Source organism: Archocentrus centrarchus, chromosome 12 (assembly GCF_007364275.1).
Source record: "Archocentrus centrarchus isolate MPI-CPG fArcCen1 chromosome 12, fArcCen1, whole genome shotgun sequence".
Lineage (NCBI taxonomy): Eukaryota > Metazoa > Chordata > Actinopteri > Cichliformes > Cichlidae > Archocentrus > Archocentrus centrarchus.
In genome coordinates this window covers 13,227,888-13,251,321 of record NC_044357.1, presented here as the reverse complement: position 1 = coordinate 13,251,321, position 23,434 = coordinate 13,227,888, and the positions used below count along the sequence as shown (strand labels likewise).

The 23,434-nt window shown below is 37.4% G+C and overlaps 1 protein-coding gene across 1 annotated transcript in view; it reads left to right on the top strand.

Annotated features, from left to right (window-relative positions):
* brinp1 (bone morphogenetic protein/retinoic acid inducible neural-specific 1) overlaps positions 1-22,075 on the top strand; it is a 114,275-nt gene extending 92,200 nt beyond the window's left edge. The window contains exons 6-8 of the mRNA XM_030742808.1: positions 8,102-8,338; positions 11,909-12,131; positions 20,187-22,075. Coding sequence (XP_030598668.1) covers positions 8,102-8,338; positions 11,909-12,131; positions 20,187-21,327 — 1,601 coding nt within the window. The 3' untranslated portion in view covers positions 21,328-22,075. The remainder of the gene's footprint in view (positions 1-8,101; positions 8,339-11,908; positions 12,132-20,186) is intronic.
* The last annotated feature ends 1,359 nt before the right edge of the window (positions 22,076-23,434 follow it).

The following is a 23,434-nucleotide window of genomic DNA, read 5'->3' as shown; positions in this document are numbered from 1 at the left end:
AAGACCAGAATAAAACAATTTTCAAAGGGGAATGTTTTTCCTCTCCTTCTCACCCCTGTGGTCCCCTCTTTGTAAGCTGTGGGGCTGTGAGCCAAAGATAACACATTGCGGATATGACACTCCCGGGATATTCCCTTTGCTTTAACTTAAATTTAGATTAGAATGTTGTAGTGTAATCTCACATCAAGGGAGCTACCTATCAAAGCCTAAACTCAGTTTTCTCCCACAGTTTTGCTTTGTAAAATGTTTTTCAAATAAATCTTGTGCCCTCTCTCTCTCCTTATTCCCTCACTTTCTTTTTCAAACAATCACCAGAATTAAAATTCATGCATGAGTTAGCAAAGCTTTTATCTGTTAAATGTGAACCATCCCATTGCTTAAAGTAAATATAACTGTGAAGGCTGGTTTGGCATCTGGGGTGCATACTATATGGAGTAATTTATTGTCAGTCCTTGACAGTAGAGAGAGGCATCAGGATAAGATAGAAACAAAAGGTTTTTGTAGAAATCATAGTGTAAATATAAATTAAGATATTAGCTTGCACACACTGATAATATTTGACATGACACAGTTCAGTCCATTTTATTTCACAAATTAATAACTTGTTTAGGTACAGTCTACATATAAAATCCTGAAACTTTTTTTTACTTTAATGAAACTTATGAATAACTGGCACGTCCACTTTTTAGGAACTGGATTGTTTATTATTTTATGTTTGATCTGAATGAAAGATACGCACTATTTAGTTTTACTACAGCTGGGAATTAAGTGCACTCTTATTCTCCCTCATCAATTTGTTTTTTATTTGTTCGTCCTCTCTCTGGGCTAAAGCTTAAAAACCTGATGATATTGGTTTTGGCTAGATTCTCACTTTCAGCCTGAGACCTAGAAGTAAAAATAGCTTACTGAGGAATGAGAATTAAATGAAAGAGGGGATTAACACATGGTAGGTAAATGGTTTAGATTTTAATGGTTTTCTTCAACTCTTGCAGAGTAGCGAGAAAAAAAATAACAAACCTATTTGTTAATCTGTTAATAGTTATAGTTTATTAATTTAGAAAATGTATTTTTAAATGGCAAACCAGCAGGAGCTTTTAGTGCATTAAGACAGACTCATAGAAAATTGTTTGTGCAATGTGAGATCCTACATAAAGCGACAAAACATGTACTGGGGCTGAAAATTACAAATTGGTAACCTATATTAACTGCACCAAAGAACGATAAAAGGCCCAGCAACCTCCACAAGCCATTACCTTGCAAGGATCCAATCACCTCCGGTATGGCTGTCATAAATTAGCACCAAAACAAAAGCAAACTAATTTGCTTCCTTCAGTCCCCACCGCATGCTTTTCTCTTTTTCCAGTTTCCTCAAGAGCCTATATTGGAAGAGCCATGAGCCTATCTTGGAAGATTTATGAATATGTTAGAATAGCCTGAGCCAACAGTTTTCAAAGTGGTGAAGTGAAAATAAATTAAACTGGCCCTGTAGGCAAGTCGTGCACAGAGTGATGAATTAGATACTCATTGCTCTGTCGCTCGATGCCTGTCCCTCTTTTCAAGTGAAAATGCTGCAAACAGGGAAAGACAAACAAGCATACAAATCAATTAAGTTTCTTTGTTGATGGACTTGTTGAAAAATTGATTTGGGGACTATAAGTATATTAGTAAACACACTGTTCTGGTTACCAGAGAATAATTTCCTAAAGAAAAATATCTGATGCAAAGCATGGAGAGCAAATGCTAGATGAGCAAAACAGTAAATCTTCAGAGGCATTTTCATCATCTTTCTCTCCAACTCAGTTACCCTCTCTCTGCTGCTCTGCTTCTTTTTCTATAAACACACACACATAAACAATAGTCTTGACATACTGTATTCATCTGTTTCCGGGACCTACAAAACTACAATTATTTGATGACATTTAGAAACTACAAGGTAATTTGGACTACATCCCGTGGTTTGTCACAAATATCTGTTGAATTGCCTCTGAGAAGGACCCATGCATTAGTTTGAGGCAGCTCTTTATGAAACCTTTTTGGCAAGACAAGCAATAACATAGGATCATTTTTAAATTGGATGGCTGCAAACATGTTTTTCACTTCTCCCTAACATGCTAAAACCCCAAACTTGATGAAATCTTTCCATGTTGACCTGGAGGTCAGTTTTCAATTGGAAGGGGTTGTTCAAGAGTTTCGATTTGGGCCAGCATGATCATAAATCTCTCTTTTTTTTCCCTGCTCAGCTTTGCTAGCTGTAGGTGCTGCTTTTTGGTTTTTCCACTTTGTCTTAATTGATTAGAAGTTTGTTTATCTTTTCTTTTGGATTTGGAATTTTTTTTGTTTCTTTGTTTGTTTTTTACAATTTTTTTTTATGTCATGTATCTTAGTGTTCACATTGTTATCTATCCTAAATTGAAATTAAAAGTTGGTGTGCATTTACACAAAAGGAGTTAGATCATAATAATTAATAACATTCAAAGTAATTTCCCATGAAATCAGGCGCTGTAATAGTCAAAACACATTTGTATTGATAAGTTCAGCCTATTAGGAGCACTTATAACTGTGTGTTGCGCACTTTGCTGGCTGATGTTATCACACCTGTGTCTTGAAAGGCCAAATCATTAAATAACAGCCCAGAAAACATAGTTTGTCTAGAATTCAGCAGATTGTTTATTATAAGAAGAGTGTAAAGCAAAAAGGTGTTTCTCAATACAAATAGATGAACAATATGTCTCTGTTTAGGGATGTTTGATGTAAAATTTGGGCTTTTGATCTCAGATGTGTACACAGCCCGTTGTGACACTTTGAGGGCAGTTGTATCTTTTATAACTGAAATGGAAATGTCAGAGCTTGTCATATGTCTCTCCTCCCCCTCTCTAGGGTTCTTGTAAAACATGTGATTTCTGCAAGAGGCCGCAAAGGATGTGCACGTGTAAATGTACACGGTTGTATGCGTTCCTCTGTGTGTGTGCATGCGCACAATTGTGTGACTAATACAATATCTCACCAGCCGAAGCCTACTACTAAAACTGCTGTGCAGGGACACAAGGCAGCACATGATAGAACAGCTTGAATAGCACAGCTGAAGTGCACATGCAGCCAACAGCAACCACATATCTAATTACTTTCTGAAGCCATTTTGGAATATAGCTAAAAAAATCATTTCGAAAGTATACTTAAATGGACTGACACTGTTAGGATATTATTCCTAGAAACGAGAAAAAAAAAAAACAGTACATGCTTGCATTTTTGTCCTACTCTGATAGTGTAGAAAGCCAAAGGGAGGAGAAGAAGTAATCACTAAGTTACTTTTACTCTGCCCCAACGTGGATTTCTGTTCTGTGTCCAGCACAGCTGACAATAATTCAGCACCATGGTGAACTCATCTGCCTCTCTAGACTGCCTGCCCTGCTCAATTCAACAACTGCTTCAACATGCAATTTCAGCATTCCTCTTTTTTTTCCGACAGCAGGAACAGCGAGCTCTGAAGGCCAAGACCATTTTTATAAGTAATTTATCCTTTTACAATGATTGCTGCACCTGCATCCTTGCTTGCTATTTGTGTTGAAATTAAATAGGTGGCTTTTCATCAAGGCTAAACCTATATAGAGATATTATGTGAGAGATATTTTGGTCCCAAGTCTTTTCACACACACACAAGCACATATCATGGATTTGCAGGCTCTTGTATCTTAATATGTCATAAGATAGGATGTCATATGTCATAAAGTAGGATTTTCTATTTCTTTGCTGTTTTGCTATTTTGGTTGCACACATTTTATTATATATTTCTATACCATAAAAATGTAGGAAAGGAAAAAAAAATGTTTTTAAACTATAAATATTAATTAAACTGTCCCAAACAATTTTCCCCACACCATTTCTTAAAATTCACTGTAATGCGAATTTGTGACAATACACTCTGCTGCCTTCTAGAGTGCTTAAAACACTTATGATAATCTGCAGTAATCTACTCAGCAAAGACACACCAACACATTATCCATTTGAATACTAAGTACACCTCATTCAGAACTTTAAAAAATGCTAACATATTCTGAGAGCTTAGAATAGCTCCAGGGGAACATGTTATCCTCTGTCAGGTCCAACACACACACACACACACACACACACACACACACACACACACACTGTCAGAGACCTAAAGTGCTTTTTGCAAAGAAATGAAAAGTGGATAAATAGCTACTTCAGCTACACCTTTACCTCATAGCCTGCTAAGAAATAGGCAAACGCAGCAAATCCCATATGCTGTATAAAGTATATAGGATCAGCAGGAATGGCTGGGTAGGCCTAGACTGAGGAGAAACAGACCCTCATCCAGTTCAGAGGTCTTTGGTTTTGTATCATGGCTGTAACGATAACCTCCTATGGTAATTTAATGCCCCCATTGAAGTAATGCACTTTATTGCACCAGTGGATTAAGTAATGATTATTTTGTGAAATTGTGGCCACACAATGGTCAATTAATCTTTAATGAAACTGTAACTTATGAGGCGGAGCGTGGCTTTCCAATAAGCAGGCAACTGCTTGCCAAAGCAGTTACAAGCCTCAGTTGCGGACTACACACCCTATCTATCACCATGTAAAAATAGAGCACTCTCGAAAAAGACACAATGAAAAGGCAAAGTCACAGTTGCAGTCTCCAATTTTAGCATTCATAGGATGGTGTGGGCCTATATCCTCCAAACTACGTGAAGAAAATATATCAGCCTCTGATGTATGCAATGAGATTAACTGCCATTTTGAGGTGCTATTTATTTATTTAGAGCAAGCCAGGCATAGGGGTTGCAGGGAATTATTTGCACTGACAGAGCATGAAGTTGGAGGTTATCAAAGACCTGCACAGGAATTCCAAAACACTACGTTTCCTTTCCGCATCTCCTCCTTAATCATAGTAACTGTAACTCCCTGCTCCAATATCTACTGTTTTCCTTGACATGTACCTGCTCCAGAGCCATATAGACAGTGGCTTTATACCTCATTCATGTTCAGTGTATTCACATGTTGTTGCACTAACACAGCAAAGCTGAGCAAGTCAGAAAGATAAATGTTTTTACTCTGATTAGTTTCTCATTTCATTTTTGGCCCGTAGGCTTTAATTCTCTTACTCATTCTACAATGGACTAACAAATGTTGATGGATTTACTTTCTGTGCATGACATCATTCCAACACACGGGTGGAAGGACAAGACATCAAATTTACAATTCTTGAGTGTACGCACAGTGTGAGAGCGTAGAGGAGAGCAGGCGAGGTGAAGAAACAGAAATGAGGAGAGTGATTGATGGACTGAATGAGAGCCAAAGGATGATGGGGGAAGAGTCAAAGGGCATGTGCATGTGTGTGGCTGCAGTAGGAGTGAGTGTAATGAAGTAAGACAGTAGAAATCTGCGAGAGATGGAGAGAATGGGACATAAACAGTGAAAGAAGAGACTGGAAAACAAGAGATTGTAAGACACAAAGTGCCGAGCTCAATGTCAGCATCCCAGATGGTTCCCGCTGCAATTTTCCAGTAGCAAGAGTGATATCAGAAAAAGAAAATATGTACATGATGATGCAGAGTTTGAAGTATGAGGTATGGTTAGACAGAAGCAGGAAAGAGGGAGGGCTGAGGCACTTGGTGTTATTGTGCACCCGGCCGCTGGCACCAGCACTGTCAGTGAGCAGCGTTGATCCGTGAACTTGCCATCTGGATTTTCCCACAAATCACATTAAAGTTTCAAGCCCAGGAATACATCAAGCTAAATGAATATTGGATCCAGACAGGCCTGATGGAGAAAAAGCCCTGTGCAACCCAGCTCTTTTGTGGTCAGACATGATCTATTCATCCCCTTTACTCCCACCATCCCTTCTTCCTTCTGTTCCCCTCTTCACTGATGGGCAGTGGTTCTGATGAGCTGTGGAGGGGAAAGAAGCTTACTATTAAACATAATAGTACATATTACAAGCACAGACTCTAGTATAAAGACTATAAGAGTCATTACATTATTGCAAATGGTAAAATTACTTGCAGAAGCCTGGAATTTGATCTAAAGTAACACAATTTTGTTTAACTATATTCACATCATGCTTCTAAACAAATATAGTAAATATGAAAATTAAAGTTTAGAAGAACTGCAAAACATTGCAGATTGAAGTAACCAAACACAACATACATTACTCTTAATTATTTCACCTGAAATCAGCCTGTGGTTTAGATCCAGCTTATTAAAGCCTCAATCTGTTCTAAATTGCACACAGTTATATGTTTATTGTAGAATATGTTGCAGGTAAAAATAAGGAGGATTAATTGCTGCATGTGCATGCATAATAAGAGACACTATTTGACTCCATGAAAGCACAGTGAAAATGATTCATATGCACAGTATGAAATTATATGCTTACTTTCCCTTTCATTTTAGCAACATTATGTTGACTTTGCATAAATGGATTTCTGTTTTCACCGAAAGGTGAAAATAATATGTGTGTGGCAAAAATAATGCAATCATTCATCATTCAATAACATGTTTTGTTCTGGTTCCTGGTTGCATATTTTCTGCTGAAGCGCTGTTTGTGCTCAAGTAAAAGCCATTAAGAAAATATGGCCTCGCCAAGATGCTGTTTCATACAAGAAGGAAAAAATCTATTTAGTTCTTTTCCAATCCAGTGGCTTGTAGAGCTAGGGATTTATTTTCCCCAGGCTTGGACTGAAGAGAAAGCCTGTACTGTTAGCTGTCCAACCTTCAGTTCTGTGAGATCCCCTGGGTGAGATATGGATTGGCTTGGAGTCTAGAAATTATAAATACCTTGTCAGTGATAGTGAAGAGCAAAGAGGTTCAGCTATAGCTCTAAATTGGTCTCAAGAATACACATTCAGCTATTGTGTTTTCTGCATAATTAGCAGAATGCTGCAAATTTGGGTATGCAAGCCACAAGCAAGTATGAATGGTAAGACACAGTAAAGTACATGCTAGAAAATAAATACCAAGGGAGATGAATTTACTGCTAAAAAAAAACAAACTAACATGGCACATTAGAGTAAGCATAAATCATAGCTGTATACATTGTCGTCATGAGTGACCTGCCTTAGAACAGGCAGTTCTAGCTGAACAGAGAAGATTGCTGGAGCACATCCTTTAGGAAAATAAATGAGTACTTATGACACAAAGCAATCTTAGTGGAGCAGTCAGTCATTTATTTGCCTTTACCCTCTTTTCTGGTAAGCTGGTCTGTGAAAAGATACCATATACGTATCATAACACAGCAGCATGACAGACAACACATACACTCAAAAAATATTTATGCCCAAAATGCTGACTTTAAGTAATTTGATTACATGTAAATTTTGCCATGTAATTTTGTTACGTAAGTACAATTTAAAACATTAAATTTAATGGAATCTGGTCTAATGAAATTTACTTGATTTAGTTTATACTGAGCATATGTTCCTTAATAATTAATTATTATTATGGTGTGGTGGCCTCACAGCAAGAAGGTCCAGGGTTCGAATCCACCATCTGGCCGGGGCCTCTCTGTGTGAAATTTGTATGTTCTCCCCGTGTCTGCGTGGGCTCTCTCCAGGTACTCTAGCTTCCTCCCGCAGTCCAAAGACATACAATTAGTCGGGTTAGGTTAATTGGTGATTCTAAGTTGCCCATAGGTGTGAATGTGAGTGTGAATGGTTGTCTGTTTCTCTGTGAAAGACTGGCGACCTGTCCAGGGTACAGCTGCGATAGCTCCACCCTGCAACCCTGAATTGGATAGGTGGAAAGAAAATGGATAGATGGATTAATTATTTAAATTAATAAACCTTTGATTTTATATATTTCAGCTGCATTTTACTTAAAATTATTGCTTCATGTTATGAGGGCAAAGATTCAGTTTTTGTGGGTACTTTTACCCTAAAAATGCATTGGACTAAAAGTTAAGAAAAGATCATTCATCTCACCCACTTATCATATAATTTTTTGTACATTTATAGAAATACTTTTCAACATAGTTTCTGTGTGCCCAATAACTCTAATGCATATTTCCTTCTGCATTTTATTGAGCATTCCATTAAGTTTTTTGTTTTTTTTAAACATGCTGTTTCACATTTATATGTTTCAGGTCTGCAGGTCATTTTCCCAGAATACCTGCAAGAGAAATTTGTCCAGTCAGCTCTGAGCTACATTATGTGCAACGGAGAGGGAGAATATGTGTGCCATAACAACGAATGCATCTGTCAGTGTGCCGAGGAGTATCCCCAATGCAACTGTCCCATAACCGACATCCAGATCATGGAGAACACCCTGCTGGGGATGTATGAGTCATGGGCAGCCTCTTATAAAGACTTTGAAAACTCTGGTAAGCTCGAATATCCTCCGATTTCTAAATACCATGAAAATCATGAAAGTATAATAACACCTGAGGTCTGAGGTCTGATTTTAAAATGAACTTTTTTTTTTTAATAGTTTAGTGTGAGAAAAAAAATTACGACACATTTAGCCCTCTTCAATAATCAATCATTAAGACAACCATAGTGTAATTTAAAAAAAAAAACATATTAATAGACAATAATGAGTGCCTTTAAAAATAGCAGAAATCTTTATAATGCTGCAAAGGGTCAGTGGACAATGAGGTGTAGCCTATCATGATAATCACACTTTATCCTCAACCAAGTCATTACATGTAGGAAGAGATCAGAAAATCACTTACGTGAGACTGTGATTCTTTTTGTCTTAGATGAACAAATGACACTAAATAGCAAAATTATCTTATAACCAATTAATGATTGCACAATGAATAATATTTTCTCCTGTATGAATGAATGTAAATACAGACACAAAGGGAACAGCAGAATTTTGGACACCAGCAGAGGAAAAACACACATTGTCCCTTATTGTTTTATGGCAAGGCACCATACATATCTATTATTAATATGAAATAAAAGTGTCCCGATACAACCTGCCAGCAACAGATAAATATATTTATGTACCATAGGGGTAAGTTAATGTTAGTCATGAAGGTCACTGAGTGCAGTACGTCTTCAAAGAGGTGCTTGAAAATGAAGAACACTGGAAGAAGCCAAATATAAGAATATAACTTGTCTGCAGACTTAAATGCAATTCACACATGCTCCAAAGCACAAAGAGTTGGAGGGCCTCTGTTGAGCATTTGAAAAATAAATGCTTGAGAGCAGATTCACAACCCTTAAAATATCAGATTATGTAGACAATCTGTATAATTCACCATTTGTAAGCTTAATGACAGAGTACATTTAATGCCTATTAATATTAAGTCAAATCCATTCCTTTCAGCATCACTTGTCATGCTTAAACTAAATGGTAAACCAACAGTGGTTTGTGGAAATGTTCTGTAGGTACTATAGAAAAAGAGCTGATGTGACACTACATGATTCATTTATTGCTCAGCATTCCTTTCAAAAGACAGAGGCGTGACAGTATAACATTACTGCCTGTGAGAAAAGGTGCAGCTACTCTGCCTATGCTGATTGAAGCCGTGACTGTTGCTTTGCTGATATTGCACAGACTCAGCTGCATTTGTAGTTGAATGTATTCAATGAATTCCTCCTGGTAAATTTAGTTAAGAAAACATAATTATGCAATACATGTTTTGATTTTACAATACTTTTTTTTCAAATCAGACATACATGCACTGAAGAGACATTGTTTGGCTGTCTATATCTCAGTTAGCTCGGGCACAGTAGTGGGTGAAAGCACTGAGCAAATTGGCTAATCTAGTTATCTACCTAGCTGCAGTGATTGCTGCTGTGCAGCTGAGGATACACCCACAGCCAGTGTTGCCTCAAGCAGCTGCACTCTACTAAATAACACTGTGTCATGACACATCTCAGCCTCTCTTTGTTCAATATAGGAAATGCATAAGTTATTGTGGCTGAAAACAAACTCCAGGCAATGAGACAATGCACAAGTTATTACAAAGTGCAATTTTAGCGTGTTTTTTGTGAACTATCACAAAGTATTGTGGGGAAACTTAGTCTAAAAGCTAAAAAAAAAAAAAAGTTACAGTATTGGGCAAGTATCCACTATATAAAATTTTATAGCAAAACAAAATCAAGCATTTCCTTCTTCCCTCTTTATTAAGTCATAATTCTTTATTTACAAATACTCCCATTTACTTGAGGGGAATCTTTTTGATCTAGTTATTTGCTTTAGTAAAATAAAAGTGATAACTTGATTGAGTATAATGAGCTCTACAGTTTAATTAATCATTTGTGAACTTGTGTATTATCCAGCCATCATAATTATCATATGGCACCTTGATATCCTACAGTGCCTGCACATTGTGTGCTATATGAGACTATAAGTTACTATAATTTGTAAAATCTACAACCTGCTACTACATAGTTTAGTTTGTGTGATGCGGCTACAAAGGATTTTCTTTGCTCCTCTGATTTCTTTTAATAGTTTTTTTTGTTTTGTTTTGTTTTGTTTTGTTTTTTGTACAAATCACACTGACAAGTAATTTGGGAGGCAATGAAAAAAATTATTTTGATAGAAAACAACAAAGACAAATGTAATGGCACAATGGTTGAAGTGTGGATACATTTTGAGAGCTTTAATCTCTAGATAAGGTGTGCTGGATGACTTAAGATAAGGTCTATGTGGAAGCACTTTCAAAGAAGGAGTCCTTGATGGCTTTGAAGCCTGTATAAAAGGATTTGGCAACTATTAAACTGGCACTGGGGAGTGACTTAATAATGGACATGCTTTTTTGGTGGGAGAATCAGATAATATGAATACTGAGTGCTGGAGACACCCAGCTTTTCTAGGAAAAGGGAGGTACCTGACATCTCTGAAAGCTGGGTGGAGGGATATGGCAAGTTCAAACCAGGGGAGGAGAAGAAATCTGGCTCCTTTGAAGAAGAAGGGGAAGGGAACTCTGACATGCCTGTGAGGAGGATGGAGGAAATTCTGACATTTCACGGGAATGGCTGAAAAAAAGTTCTCAACTCTGTGGTTAATTCTGTTAAACTGTCTCGAGGAGGACTGCAGGAGAGTACAGCTGTACAGCTGAATCTCTTGAATATGGGATTTGTTCTTTCAAGAATATTTATGCTATGCTTCACATCACAACATATGGTCTTTAGCAGAAGTGGGTTTGTTTCAACTATTGTTAGACTGTTTGGTCATTGCTGGGTCTTTAGCGTACAATATAAAGTGCTTTGAGATGACTTGTTTTGATTTGGTTCTATATAAATAAAACTGAATTGAACTGAAGTGTTGCATTAAGTTTATAGCTTTGCAGTACCTAAACTAACACTATAAATACAAAATCTTTATTGGTCTAGTTGTTCAGCTGGTTTTGAACTGTATTCACCTTAAACTTTAGGAATTAAAAATTGATGAGCTTAGGATTAAGGATGAACATGAACAATGAGTTACTCTGAATCCATTGACTCATTTGATTAGCACACTAAACAAAAGCTTTACTGTCCATATGTACTTGCTTCTGGAATTTTAGAAACATCTTCATGCCCATTCTTGCCAAAAACTTGAAGCTGGTGTTGAAAACAGCAGTTGTCTGGGGAAGAAACAAACAAGAATTATCAGAGGCAGAAAGAGGGACACAAGGACAATCATCACCACTGTTTGGAACAAATTTGTTGAGGCAGCAATCTTGAAAAGGTGTCAGGGTGCACAGAGTAAGGGGGTGTTTACTGTGCTGAGAGTCTCATTTCTCTTCAGATACTCACAGCAGTAGCAGTGCAAAAAGCAAACCAGAGACATGAAATAACATACTAAAAGTCACCTTTGAAGAAATAAACTAGAAAACTATAGCTTCTAAAATATCCTTTGTTTCAAATATTTTTAAACAGTTATTATATCCATACACCCACTTACCATCCCTCAACCCCTTGGGTCTGTCAATTCATTCCTCTCTGTCATGCAGATGAGTTCAAGTCCTTTCTGAAGAGGCTGCCCTCCACTCATTTCCTGCCCATCAGCAGTGTGCATCTTCTCTGGGGCAGCGACTGGGACCTGCAGGCCCGCTACAGGCTTCTTCAAAGTTCCCTGGAGATCCAGCAACTTAAGATCCAGCGCACCGCCCGCAAGCTCTTCAGCCTCAGCATCCGCTGTCACCACAATCCCAACCACCAGATGCCTAGGGAGAGGTGAGTAAAAATATTGAATTCCATATCCTGTTCGAAATTAGCTATGAATTTACTCAGCAGCAGAAGCCTAAGTTGCTGTTTCTAGTCTTGCTTTTTTTTTGGAATATCTGCTCTTTTAAAAGTAAAAGAAGATGTGAAAATGTATCCTGCAGAGGAGTGACATCTTTCAGGGAAATTTCCCTTTTGGGTTGATGTATGGATTCTGTTTTGTTTGCTGCTTCTTGAAGCATGCACAGTAAGGATGACATCCATTATACATTTTAACTTATGGTTCTGTTGTTTCTGTCCATCAAGTCAACTTAGTGCTGAGGCTTGCACATGCCGAAAACACTCTACCTCTCTCTTGTATTTCACTTTGCAATCTAAAAGGGGGAAAAAAAAAAATAGCTGTGGGAGGTTTCTTGATAGGTCATTGCACACATCTGTCACCACCTACTGCAGTTGCAGCTTAAGAGCCTTGCTGCGGATGTGCCATTGTGTCAGCGCTGCATGAAATGCCAGAAATTTTCAACCATCTTCTCTGGCAAATATCAGAAAACACTATGCAAAATATGCAAAGTTCCTGGCTTCCACATGAAACACCCCTAAAACTGTTCTGTGTAATGGATGTCACCACATAAATGGAAACAGAATCCGTAAAATATTCATTTAAGTGGTCTGAAAATGAGCCGCTGTCAACTGTCACTGACAGAAAAAGAGCACACCCACATTTGTGCGTGAGAGTTGGCAAAGGTTTGTTCAGAAGTGTTATCAAAGAGCTGCAGTATGCGCTTCCCTGTCCGTGGAGTATGCATCAAGAGTGCCTGATGGCACTGGAAATAAGAGCAGCATGTTTATTTGCTTGCTTGTGTAAGACAACTTTGCATCAGATGGAGGAATTATTTGCTTATATTACAACCATGTGCATTTAAACGTGCGTGTGAGAGGTCTGTAACTTGCACAGGAGTTCTAATCTAATTTTCTTACAGCTGTGGTGTGTAGTATCAACCCCGATGTTCATTTCTAATTAAATCTGTGAATATTTTAATAGCTATATTTATGCGTGTTTTACCACTTTCACTTCATTATCACTTTTTATCACTTTTTTTTTCTCTGTCTCTGTGTGTCATCAATCAGTTAGGCTTTAAATCCATTAAGATCTTCTTTCCTGTACCCCTGTCCTTCATTCAAGAGCATTACCAACAGGGACACCAGGCCTTACATGGTCTCTGGACAGACTATAAGAGACAATCAGACAATGAAAGAATTTGAGCAAAGCTGAAGGCCCATGTGTTGAAGTCGTGAGCCAGCTACCACAGCACGGTGTTCCAACACATCTTCAACATGTCAGTGAGGCTGTAGAGTGATGCTGATGAAGATGTGAAGGGAAAAAAATTAACATATAGCTTGGCCCCAGAGATGAAGAAGGATTGCACCAGGATTCTAAATGACAGCAACACTCATCCCTTGTGAGAGACCATTTGGATCTCCTCCAGTTCATATATCAGACCCACAATGGGAGCAATGGCGTAGTCATCCACCTGCTACTTTGTATTATTCCACATGGAGAGGCACCATCAGAATAATGTTCATTGACTTCTGAGGTGTTTTACTGAAGGCACTTATTTGTACAAGCTTGTTTATGCCCCAGAATGTGTTTAACCTTACCAAACTCCAACTCAGTGCAACAAGGGGTAACACTTTATTGTAACCACTATCAATAAGTAACTGTTCAATTAAACTTTAACTAATAGTTATTTACTGTTAACAATGAAATAATAACAGTTAATAATTAATAACTGATAGTTAATAACTAATCTGTAAAACATCATGAGCACCATCTCACTGGTAATTGTATTACTGTAATTTTATAAAAGGTTAACAAATACTGTAAACATGATTTTAGTGGCTATTAAGTTCAAACTGCAGTTTTCAAATCATACAGCAAGTGGCTGTGACAGAAATCACTAGACTGTGAACTCTGAGAAACCTGGAATGTCATTTTCCATTGACTGCTATTTTCTTTTCTTTTTCTTCAATATACGTTTACTCACATTTTGCTGTTTGGTTAGGTTTAGGAAAGGATAATGGTTTGTATTAAGAATGGCCTTTCACGCCATTAACACTGCAAAACGTTAGACGTAACGTAAGAGTACCTAGTGCATTTACATGTATGTTGAGAGTGGGACAGGTCTCACTTTTGTTGGGACACGTATGTCATGGCACCAGTATCTAAGTAAACCCTGTGGTTTTTTTTTTGTTTGTTTGCTTTATTTTTTTGTGTGAAAAGAGTGTGAAATGTGTGAAATGAGTTCTGTTACAGTCTATATTACAAAGCCTCAATAACACTGAAGTATATAAAATGTGGCATGTACCGATGACCTCAGAAGGTAATTGTTATTTATTAGCTATGAAGCACTTAATACTATATATTATATAATTAATGATGTAAACATTTATTATGCAAATTAATAATTAAGCATGAATTATATCATCATGAATTAATAAACATCATCATTTTACTGTTTGTTAACACTTAAACAATCTTATAGCGTGTGGGAGTTCTACTAAATTGTTTTTATGATGTTTTTTTCATTGAAGACACATTGTTGCTTTTTCAGGTGCACAGATTTTGCATCAGATCAGATGTTTGTATTACTTGTTAACAAAAAATATGACACTATTTCATTAACAGTTTTTTAATGGTGGGAATTATGAAGCACTACCTGTTGCACTTTCCTACTGTAAAGGACAAGGGACAGAGGGAGAAATACAGCAATGTGACAGCAAAGTTAATGCTATCAAATTACCAATGTCTCACTGTAACAAAGATACTGTACAAAAGCGAGTAAGGGAAATCATTCCATTAGATTTGTTAATGCTAATAAGATAAATGTAATATCATTATCTGAGCTGCAAATTCCAATATGTTATACAAAGGTGATATTAGACCGCTCATTTCTGAGAAGGTTGTGGCTACATGTCTTTTGCAATATGGTGGAGAGAGCAAAAAAGAAGATTAGAAGTGAAATGGTAAAGTAACAGCTGTAATCTAACTTGTGATCATGCAAGAATCTATAGTACAGATATAACTGTGAATGTGAGCATACAACACTCATTTAAAGAGACGTTAAAGGAAAAGTATATGTGTATATACAGTACTAGTCAAAAGTTTGGACACACTCACCCATTGCTTTTTATGGACAGAACATCTTGGTGTAGCTAGGTGGTTGATGGTCTCTACTTTGGTGGCCTCAGGATTTCCTCTTTGCTTTTTGTGGATGATGTGATTCTGTTGACTTTAACAGGTGGTGGCCTCAGGCTCACACTGGAGTGGTTGTGTGAAGTGGCGGGAATAAGAATTAGCACTTGCTAATCTGAGACCATGAGTGAGTTCCCACTCCAAATTTGGGACAAGTTGCTGCCCCAAGTGAAGAGGTTAAGTATCTTGAGGTCTTGTTCATGAGTGAGGGGAGGGGAGCGTGAGATTGACATATGTATTGGGGTAGCATCCACAGTGAGGTGGACAATGTATTGATTTGTTGTGGTAAAGAGACATCTCAGCATAAAAGCGAAGTTGTCAATTTGCCGATCGAGCTACTTTTCTACCCTCACCTGTGGTCATGAGCTCTGGTGGAAATGAGTTTCCTCCAAAGGGTGGTTGGGCTCTCCCTTAGAGATAAGGTGAGGAACTCGGCCATTCAAGAGGGACTCAGAGTAGAGCCTCTGCTCCTACACACTGAAAGGAGCCAATTGAGGTGACTAGGATGCCTTGTGGTTGAGGCATGTTCTGCCAGAAGGAGGCTCCAGGAAAGACCCAGGACTCTCTGGAGAGATTATATCTCTCAGCTGGCTTGGGAACGGCTTGGTGTCACCCCAGATGAGCTGGAAGAAGTGGCTGGGGTGAGGGAAGTCTGGACTTCTCTGCTTAGACTGCTTCCCCTGTGGCCCAAACCCAGAGGAATGGTAGAAAAGGGATGGATGGAATAAACACATTTACAAATACAGTGAAAGACAGGAAAATAAATGTTTTGTATTTCTTGTAATGAGGACACAGCTTGCTCTATTAGTGACATATTTGAAAATGCAGTGTTTTTATTTATACATGCTCAAAGTCAAACACACTACAAACATTCTAAATGTGTGAGATTTCTATTATACATTACCCATTTTTAAAATATGCAGTACTGTGCAAAAGTCTTATGCCAAGCCACATTTCTTTAGATTTTACTAGGAAAATGGGAAATAGTTGCAACAATTTATTGAAAAATGTGAAAGCATACATGGAAATACAGTAGGCAAAGCAAAAATAGAACTACACACATATATATATATATATATATATATATATATATATATAAATATAAATATATATATATATATATATATATATATATATATATATATATATATATATATATATATATATATATATATATATATATATATATTTTTTTTTTTTTTTTTTACAATTCTTCAACACAGGAATAGTTCTCAAACATACAAATTTGCTCATTATACAGATTTGTGACACAGATGTATTTTTTGAGGAAAATAAAGTCACTCTTTATTCAAAACAAAAACAGACACAACTAACCTTCTGCACCATGCAGAACATTTTGTGAGTAAGAGAGTTTGAAAAACTCAGCCATACATCAAGGAAATAGTATGCTGTATGATTTGTAAAGGCAAGTCAGCTTATTCACTGCTTTGAATTCAATTCATTTCAATTCAGTTTTACTTATATAGCACTGAATCACAACAAACAGTTGCCTCAAGGTATTTTTATTATAAGGTTAAGACTCTACAATAATTACAGAGAAAACCCTACAGTCAAAACAGTCCCCTATGAGCAAGCACTTGGCAACAGTGGGAAGGAAAAACTCCCTTTTAACAGGAAGAAACCTCCGGCAGAACCAGGCTCAGGGAGGGGCAGTCATCTGCCACGACAGGCTGAGGCTAAGGGGAGGGAGACAGGACAAAAGACATGCTGTAGAAGAGAGTCAGAGATTAATAATAACTGATGATTAAATGCAGAGTGGGGTATAAACAAAGTATAAAGAGGTGAATGAAAAGAAAGACTCAGTGCATCATGGGAACCCCCAGCAGCCTAGGCCTATTGCTGCATAACTAAGGGATGGTTCAGGGTCACCTGATCCAGCCCTAACTATAAGTTTATCATAAAGGAAAGTTTTAAGCCTAATCTTAAAAATAGAGAGGGCGTCTTTCTCCCGAATCCAAATTGGGAGCTGATTCCACAGAAGAGGGTCCTGAAAGCTGAAGGCTCTGCCTCCCAGTCTTCTCTTAAGTATTCAAGGAACCACAGGTAAGCCAGCAGTCTGAGAGCGAAATGCTCTATTGGGCTGATATGGTACTGTAAGGTCTTTAAGATAAGATGGGCCCTGATTGGTCAAGACCTTGTATGTGAGGAGAAGAATTTCAAATTCTATTCTAGATTTAACAGGGAGCCAATGAAGAGAAGCCAATATGGGAGAAATATGCTCTCTCTTTCTAGTCCCTGTCAGTACTCTAGCTGCAGCATTTTGAATCAGCTGAAGGCTTTTCAGGGACCTTTTAGGACAGCCTGATAATAAAGAATTACAACAATCCAGCCTTGAAGTAAAAAATGCATGAATTAACTTTTCAGCATCAGTCTGAGAAAGGATGTTTCTAATTTTGGAAATATTGCGCAAATGCAAAAAAGCAGTCCTACATATTTGTTTAATATGTGCATTGAAGGACATATCCTGGTCAAAAATGACTCCAAGATTTCTCACTACTAGAGGCCAAGGTAATGCCGTCCAGAGTAAGTATCTGATTCGACACCATGTGTCTAAGATTTGTGGGACCGACCACAAGAAGTTCAGTTTCATCTGAATTTAGAAGCAGGAAATTAGAGGTCATCCAAGCCTTTATGACTTTAAGACATTCCTGCAGTTTAACTAATTGATGTGTGTCATCTGGCTTCATGGATAGAAAAGGCTGGGTATCATCTGCATAACAATGAAAATGTATGCAATGCTTTCTAATAATACTGCCTAAGGGAAGCATGTATAATGTAAAGATTTTAGATTTGGTCCTAGCACAGAACCCTGTGGAACTCCATAATTAACCTTAGTGTGTGAAGAAGACTCCCCATTTACATGAACAAATTGGAGACTATTTGATAAATATGATTCAAACCACTGCAGCGCAATACCTTTAACACCTATGGCATGCTCTAATCTCTGTAATTAAAATGTTATGGTCAACAGTATCAAAAGCTGCACTGAGGTCCAACAGGATAAGCACAGAGATGAGTCCACTGTCAGAGGCCATAAGAAGATCATTTGTAACCTTCACTAATGCTGTTTCTGTACTGTGATGAATTCTGAAACCTGACTGAAACTCTTCAAACAAGCCATTCCTCTGCAGATGATCAGTTAGCTGTTTTACAACTACTCTTTCAAGAATATTTGAGAGAAAAGGAAGGTTGGTCAAGTGATGGCTTTTTAATTAGTGGTTTAATTACAACAACCTTGAAGCCCTGTGGTACATAGCCAACTAATAAAGACAGATTGATCATATTTAAGATTGAAGCATCAATAAATGGAAAGACTTCTTTGAGCAGTCTAGTAGGAATGGGATCTAATAAACACGTTGATGGTTTGGAGGAAATAACTATTGAAGTTAACTGCAAAAGATCAATCAGAGAGAGTCTAAGCAAATACCAGCAGTGCTGAAAGTAGCCAAACATGAAGATAGGTCTTTGAGATAGTTATGGATAATTTTTTCTCTAATGTCTAAAATTTTATTTATAAAGAAATTCATGAAGTCATTACTGGTTAAAGTGAAGACGATACTGCATTACCCACCTGCGTGGTTGTTTGTTGGGTTTGTTTTCTGAATCGGTTTCATCTAGTATTCTTTACTTTACTCTGCCCATTTGCCCAGATATTGTTATTCTTTTCCCGTCTGTCGAATTAACCCTTGCCATCCACCTATTTGTGTTTTTGTCTCCCTACAGTGTCCTTCCATAAACACAGTGTCATTGTATGCTGATAGGAAATTGCAATGTATTTTAAAGTCTTTCAAGATTATTGAGAATATCAACATTTATAACTTGCCTAGCATGTTATCTATCTATCTATCTATCTATCTATCTATCTATCTATCTATCTATCTATCTATCTATCTATCTATCTATCTATCTATCTATCTATCTATCTATCTATCTATCTATCCTCAGCTCAGTTTGGATAAATAGTATAAATAAATCAAAGGATGTCCTTCCATTGTTCTCTCTAGGTGATCTTTCCAAACTTGGTATCACTTGTGGCAATGTCATATGCCATTGTCAGTGCTTAAGTTCATTTACTTGTCAAACTAACCTTGACCAGCGATACTCTCTGGAAAAAAATTAAGATTCAGATTTCATCTTCTACAGTCAGAAAAGAAGTTCCAGTACTGTCAGGATGACAAGGAAAGATGTCTGAGGGGAATAAAGAGAAGATAGGAATATCAAGCAATGCTTTCCACCAAAGGGAAATAACCTGCCCTGTCTACTAAAAATTATGTCCCCATCCAACCCAATAGCATTGTAAATTATGCTGCAAAGCAAACATACTATCCAGTCTTATATCAGATGGATTAAGATTATGAATGGGTCTGTTTTAACTCTAACAATGGTCTTTTCCTGAATCTATTCAAGTACATTTGGCACCCAAACCTCCAGTAACCAAAAACAGCAAGGGGAAATGAAGTGTAAAAGTCTAACAAAAAAGTTCTACTATAGTACCACATGGGAGATGAACCCTGGTTACCAGAGTAAATTTATGCCTCACACATGCCTCATTCACTTCATCAACCCCTTTGGGCTCTCTTTAATCTTGTGGACTTTTATTGGAGAAAACATAATTTCTTAAAAATGATTTTCCCTATTAAGAATTTAACATGTGTACATTTTAAGTTTAGTTTGGTGTGTGTTCCTTTCTGTGTAATGTGGTTAAATCATCTTTTTCAAACTAGACTGAGATTTACATTTTCTGATCACTGTTAATGTTCTTATCCCTTTTTTTTCACCTTCTGCCTCTTTAGATCTGTGATGCAGTGGCTCACCAGGGTGCAGTCTTTCCTGTACTGCAATGAGAATGGATTTTGGGGGACCTTCTTGGAGAGCCAAAGGACATGTGTGTGCCACACTGGTGTGACACTGTGCCAGCGGCCCATACCGTGTGTCATAGGTGGAAACAACAGTTGTGCCATGTGCAGCCTGGCAAACATCTCACAATGTGGCTCCTGCAATAAGGGCTACAAGTTGTATCGTGGCCGCTGTGAACCTCAGAATGTGGACTCAGAACGTAGTGAGCAGTTCATCAGTTTTGAAACTGATCTGGACTTTCAGGACCTGGAACTCAAATACCTGTTACAGAAAATGGATTCACGTTTGTACATTCATACTACTTTCATTAGTAATGAGATCCGACTAGAGACATTCTTTGACCCACGCTGGCGTAAACGCATGTCTCTGACTCTCAAAAGTAACAAAAACAGGATGGACTACCTCCACATGATAATCGGTTTATCAATGAAGATCTGCCAGATGCGAAACAGCAGCATTGATCCTATGTTCTTTGTGTATGTCAACCCATTCAGTGGTAGCCACTCTGAAGGCTGGAGCATGCCCTTTGGTGAACATGGTTACCCACGCTGGGAAAAGGTACGACTGCAGAACTCCCAGTGCTTCAACTGGACTCTCCTACTGGGCAACCGGTGGAAGACCTTCTTTGAGACAGTGCACATTTATCTGCGTAGTCGTGCCAAGGTCCCAACCGGCCTCCGCAATGATACAGGACAGGGTCCAGTGGATCTTGCAGACCCTAACAAGCGCCAGATCTACATAAAAATCTCTGATATCCAAGTTTTTGGTTACAGCCTGCGCTTTAATGCAGACCTGCTTCGTAGTGCTGTGCAGCAGGTTAACCAGTCATACACACAAGGTACTCAGTTCTACTCATCCTCATCTGTTATGCTCCTGTTATTGGACATTAGGGATCGGATAAACCGTCTAGCACCTCCATCTGCTCCTGGCAAACCCCAGCTGGACCTCTTCTCTTGTATGCTAAAGCATAGGCTCAAGCTCAACAACAGCGAGATGATTCGAGTGAATCATGCATTGGACATGTACAGCACAGAGATACTAAAACAGTCTGATCACCTTACAGCTAAACTCTGTTGAACATAACATTAACATAAGGACAGCAAATTTAACAGAAACACCCGACAAATGAACTATGGGGGTATATTAATCTTACTATTTTTTTTCTCTTTTTCATTTTTTGACCTTTTCTGCCTTTTGATGTATTAACTTTGTAAGCATAATTCTTAAAGAGAAAAAGGAAAAGGCGGTGATGAAAAGCTTTTCTGGCAGATAAAGAAGATTATTGAAACCACTATAAGGACTGTATTATATTTGTCCCAGCATGTCTGTAAATCCCTAAAAGAACTTAAAATGAGAACGAGACAGAAAAAAAAAATACATGAAATTTATGTACTGGTGAAAAAGAGGCCTTGATTTTACTCTGAGGGATCAAAGGTTATATCTGAAACTGCCATTCTTTATTGAAAAAAAAAAAAACAACACATTTTTAAAAGAAATAATGATAACACAAGGGCAGACCAGATATCACTTCATTTTAGCTAATGAGCTAATGGACAGTTTAATATTAAAAATGTTTATACATTGTAAGGATTAAGTATCCCTAGTGAGTAAGTAGTCAACACATTACGTATAGACTTTATTACATTTCAGACCCACAGTGAATCTGCATTGCTCTTTGTGAGTTATGAGGCACTCTGTCATTGTTCTGACACATAAGGCACACAGCAGGGCAGTAATGGATAGTCATGTCAAAACAAAAGCCAGCTGTTTATATATACATATGTGGTTGAATGTGTGTGTATGTGAGAGTGTGAGCTTGTGTATATCCCTTTTTTAATTTTTTTTTTTAATTTTTTTTTTTTTTTTGGCTTGATGCTTATTGCTGTTTGTTAATTGAATGTGTCATTTGAGATTGACTCCAGTCTTTGCTGAATCTTGCATTTGGAGCGCTTCTTCCCGTGTTTGAAATTCAAGCTGTGTTTTCCACAAGGCAGTACCTCCTGGTGCGTGAGTGCAATATTGTGGTCTGAAGATTTAACAATCAATGCTATTTTGTACAGCTTTGCAAAATGTACATGTTGTGACTGCTGATTTGTGGAGCTTTTCAGCACCAAGAGCAAAATGTAAGCATTCATCATTCAGGCACGTTTGCAAGACAATTTAAAGCCATACACTTCCCTGAGGTAGACATAAAGTAAGTTCATAACCTTTATTTACTTCATAACACATGGAAAAAAAATGTTCAAGTTGTATGTTTTTGTTTTAGTCCCTCAGCTGATTTCAGATAAGAGCACAGCAAAAGGGAAGTTGACAGGAGAGTGTATATTATATTGAATAAGAATGTCTTGTAAAGCCATTGATTTTTCATGTTCTTACACAGGGGAAAAAAAGAAAAATAAGAAGAAATGGTTGAATACTAAAGTATAAAATACCCTTTTGGCAGTGTTTAATCTGTACGCTTTTGATGGCCACATGTATAAATGTCTGTTTTCCTTTTGCAACACAAAATCTAACATTTTTTGCATGTTGCTGGAAGCATCAACAACTCTCAATCATCCAACTGAAATATAAAACACTACCTATGTATTGATGGTCAAACTTTATTTGGGTAATCCAATGCTGAAATATTTCTACTGTTTACTTTTTTGTAGGTGTAGTCCTTTGCTTGGATGTTTGTTAACAAAGATGTTGTACAACCAAGTTGGTCTGGCCATTTTCAGGAGTTCAAACTTAAAAAAAAAGGGGGACATTTAGTAGTTGCTGTCATCTAAGCCAAACTCTGTAAAATAAAACAAAGAAAAAGAAAAAGAAAAAAAAAAAAAAAAAAAAAACTTTCCTCCCAGTGTAAAAACTGTTGAAAATTCACATATTTCCAAGTGTTCCTTCAATATATTTTATTTAATTTATTTTTTTATGTGTTAGTCTCTTGATGTAGATAGTTTGACAGTGTTAGTATTTTTGTTTAATTATGTATTCTTTTGGCATAATTGTTGTTGCTTTCTTAAATTGTGATGACACTAGTCTATAGGGTCAGCCAATGACAACAATGAAACCAAACATCTCAGCATAATTAATTGCTCAGCTTCAGATTTCACCGCTTTTAAAATTCCAACTTGAATAAGATGTATGTTGTCTGACTTTGTTTTACAAAGATTATCCTTATGTTTGATTATTATGTTGCCAG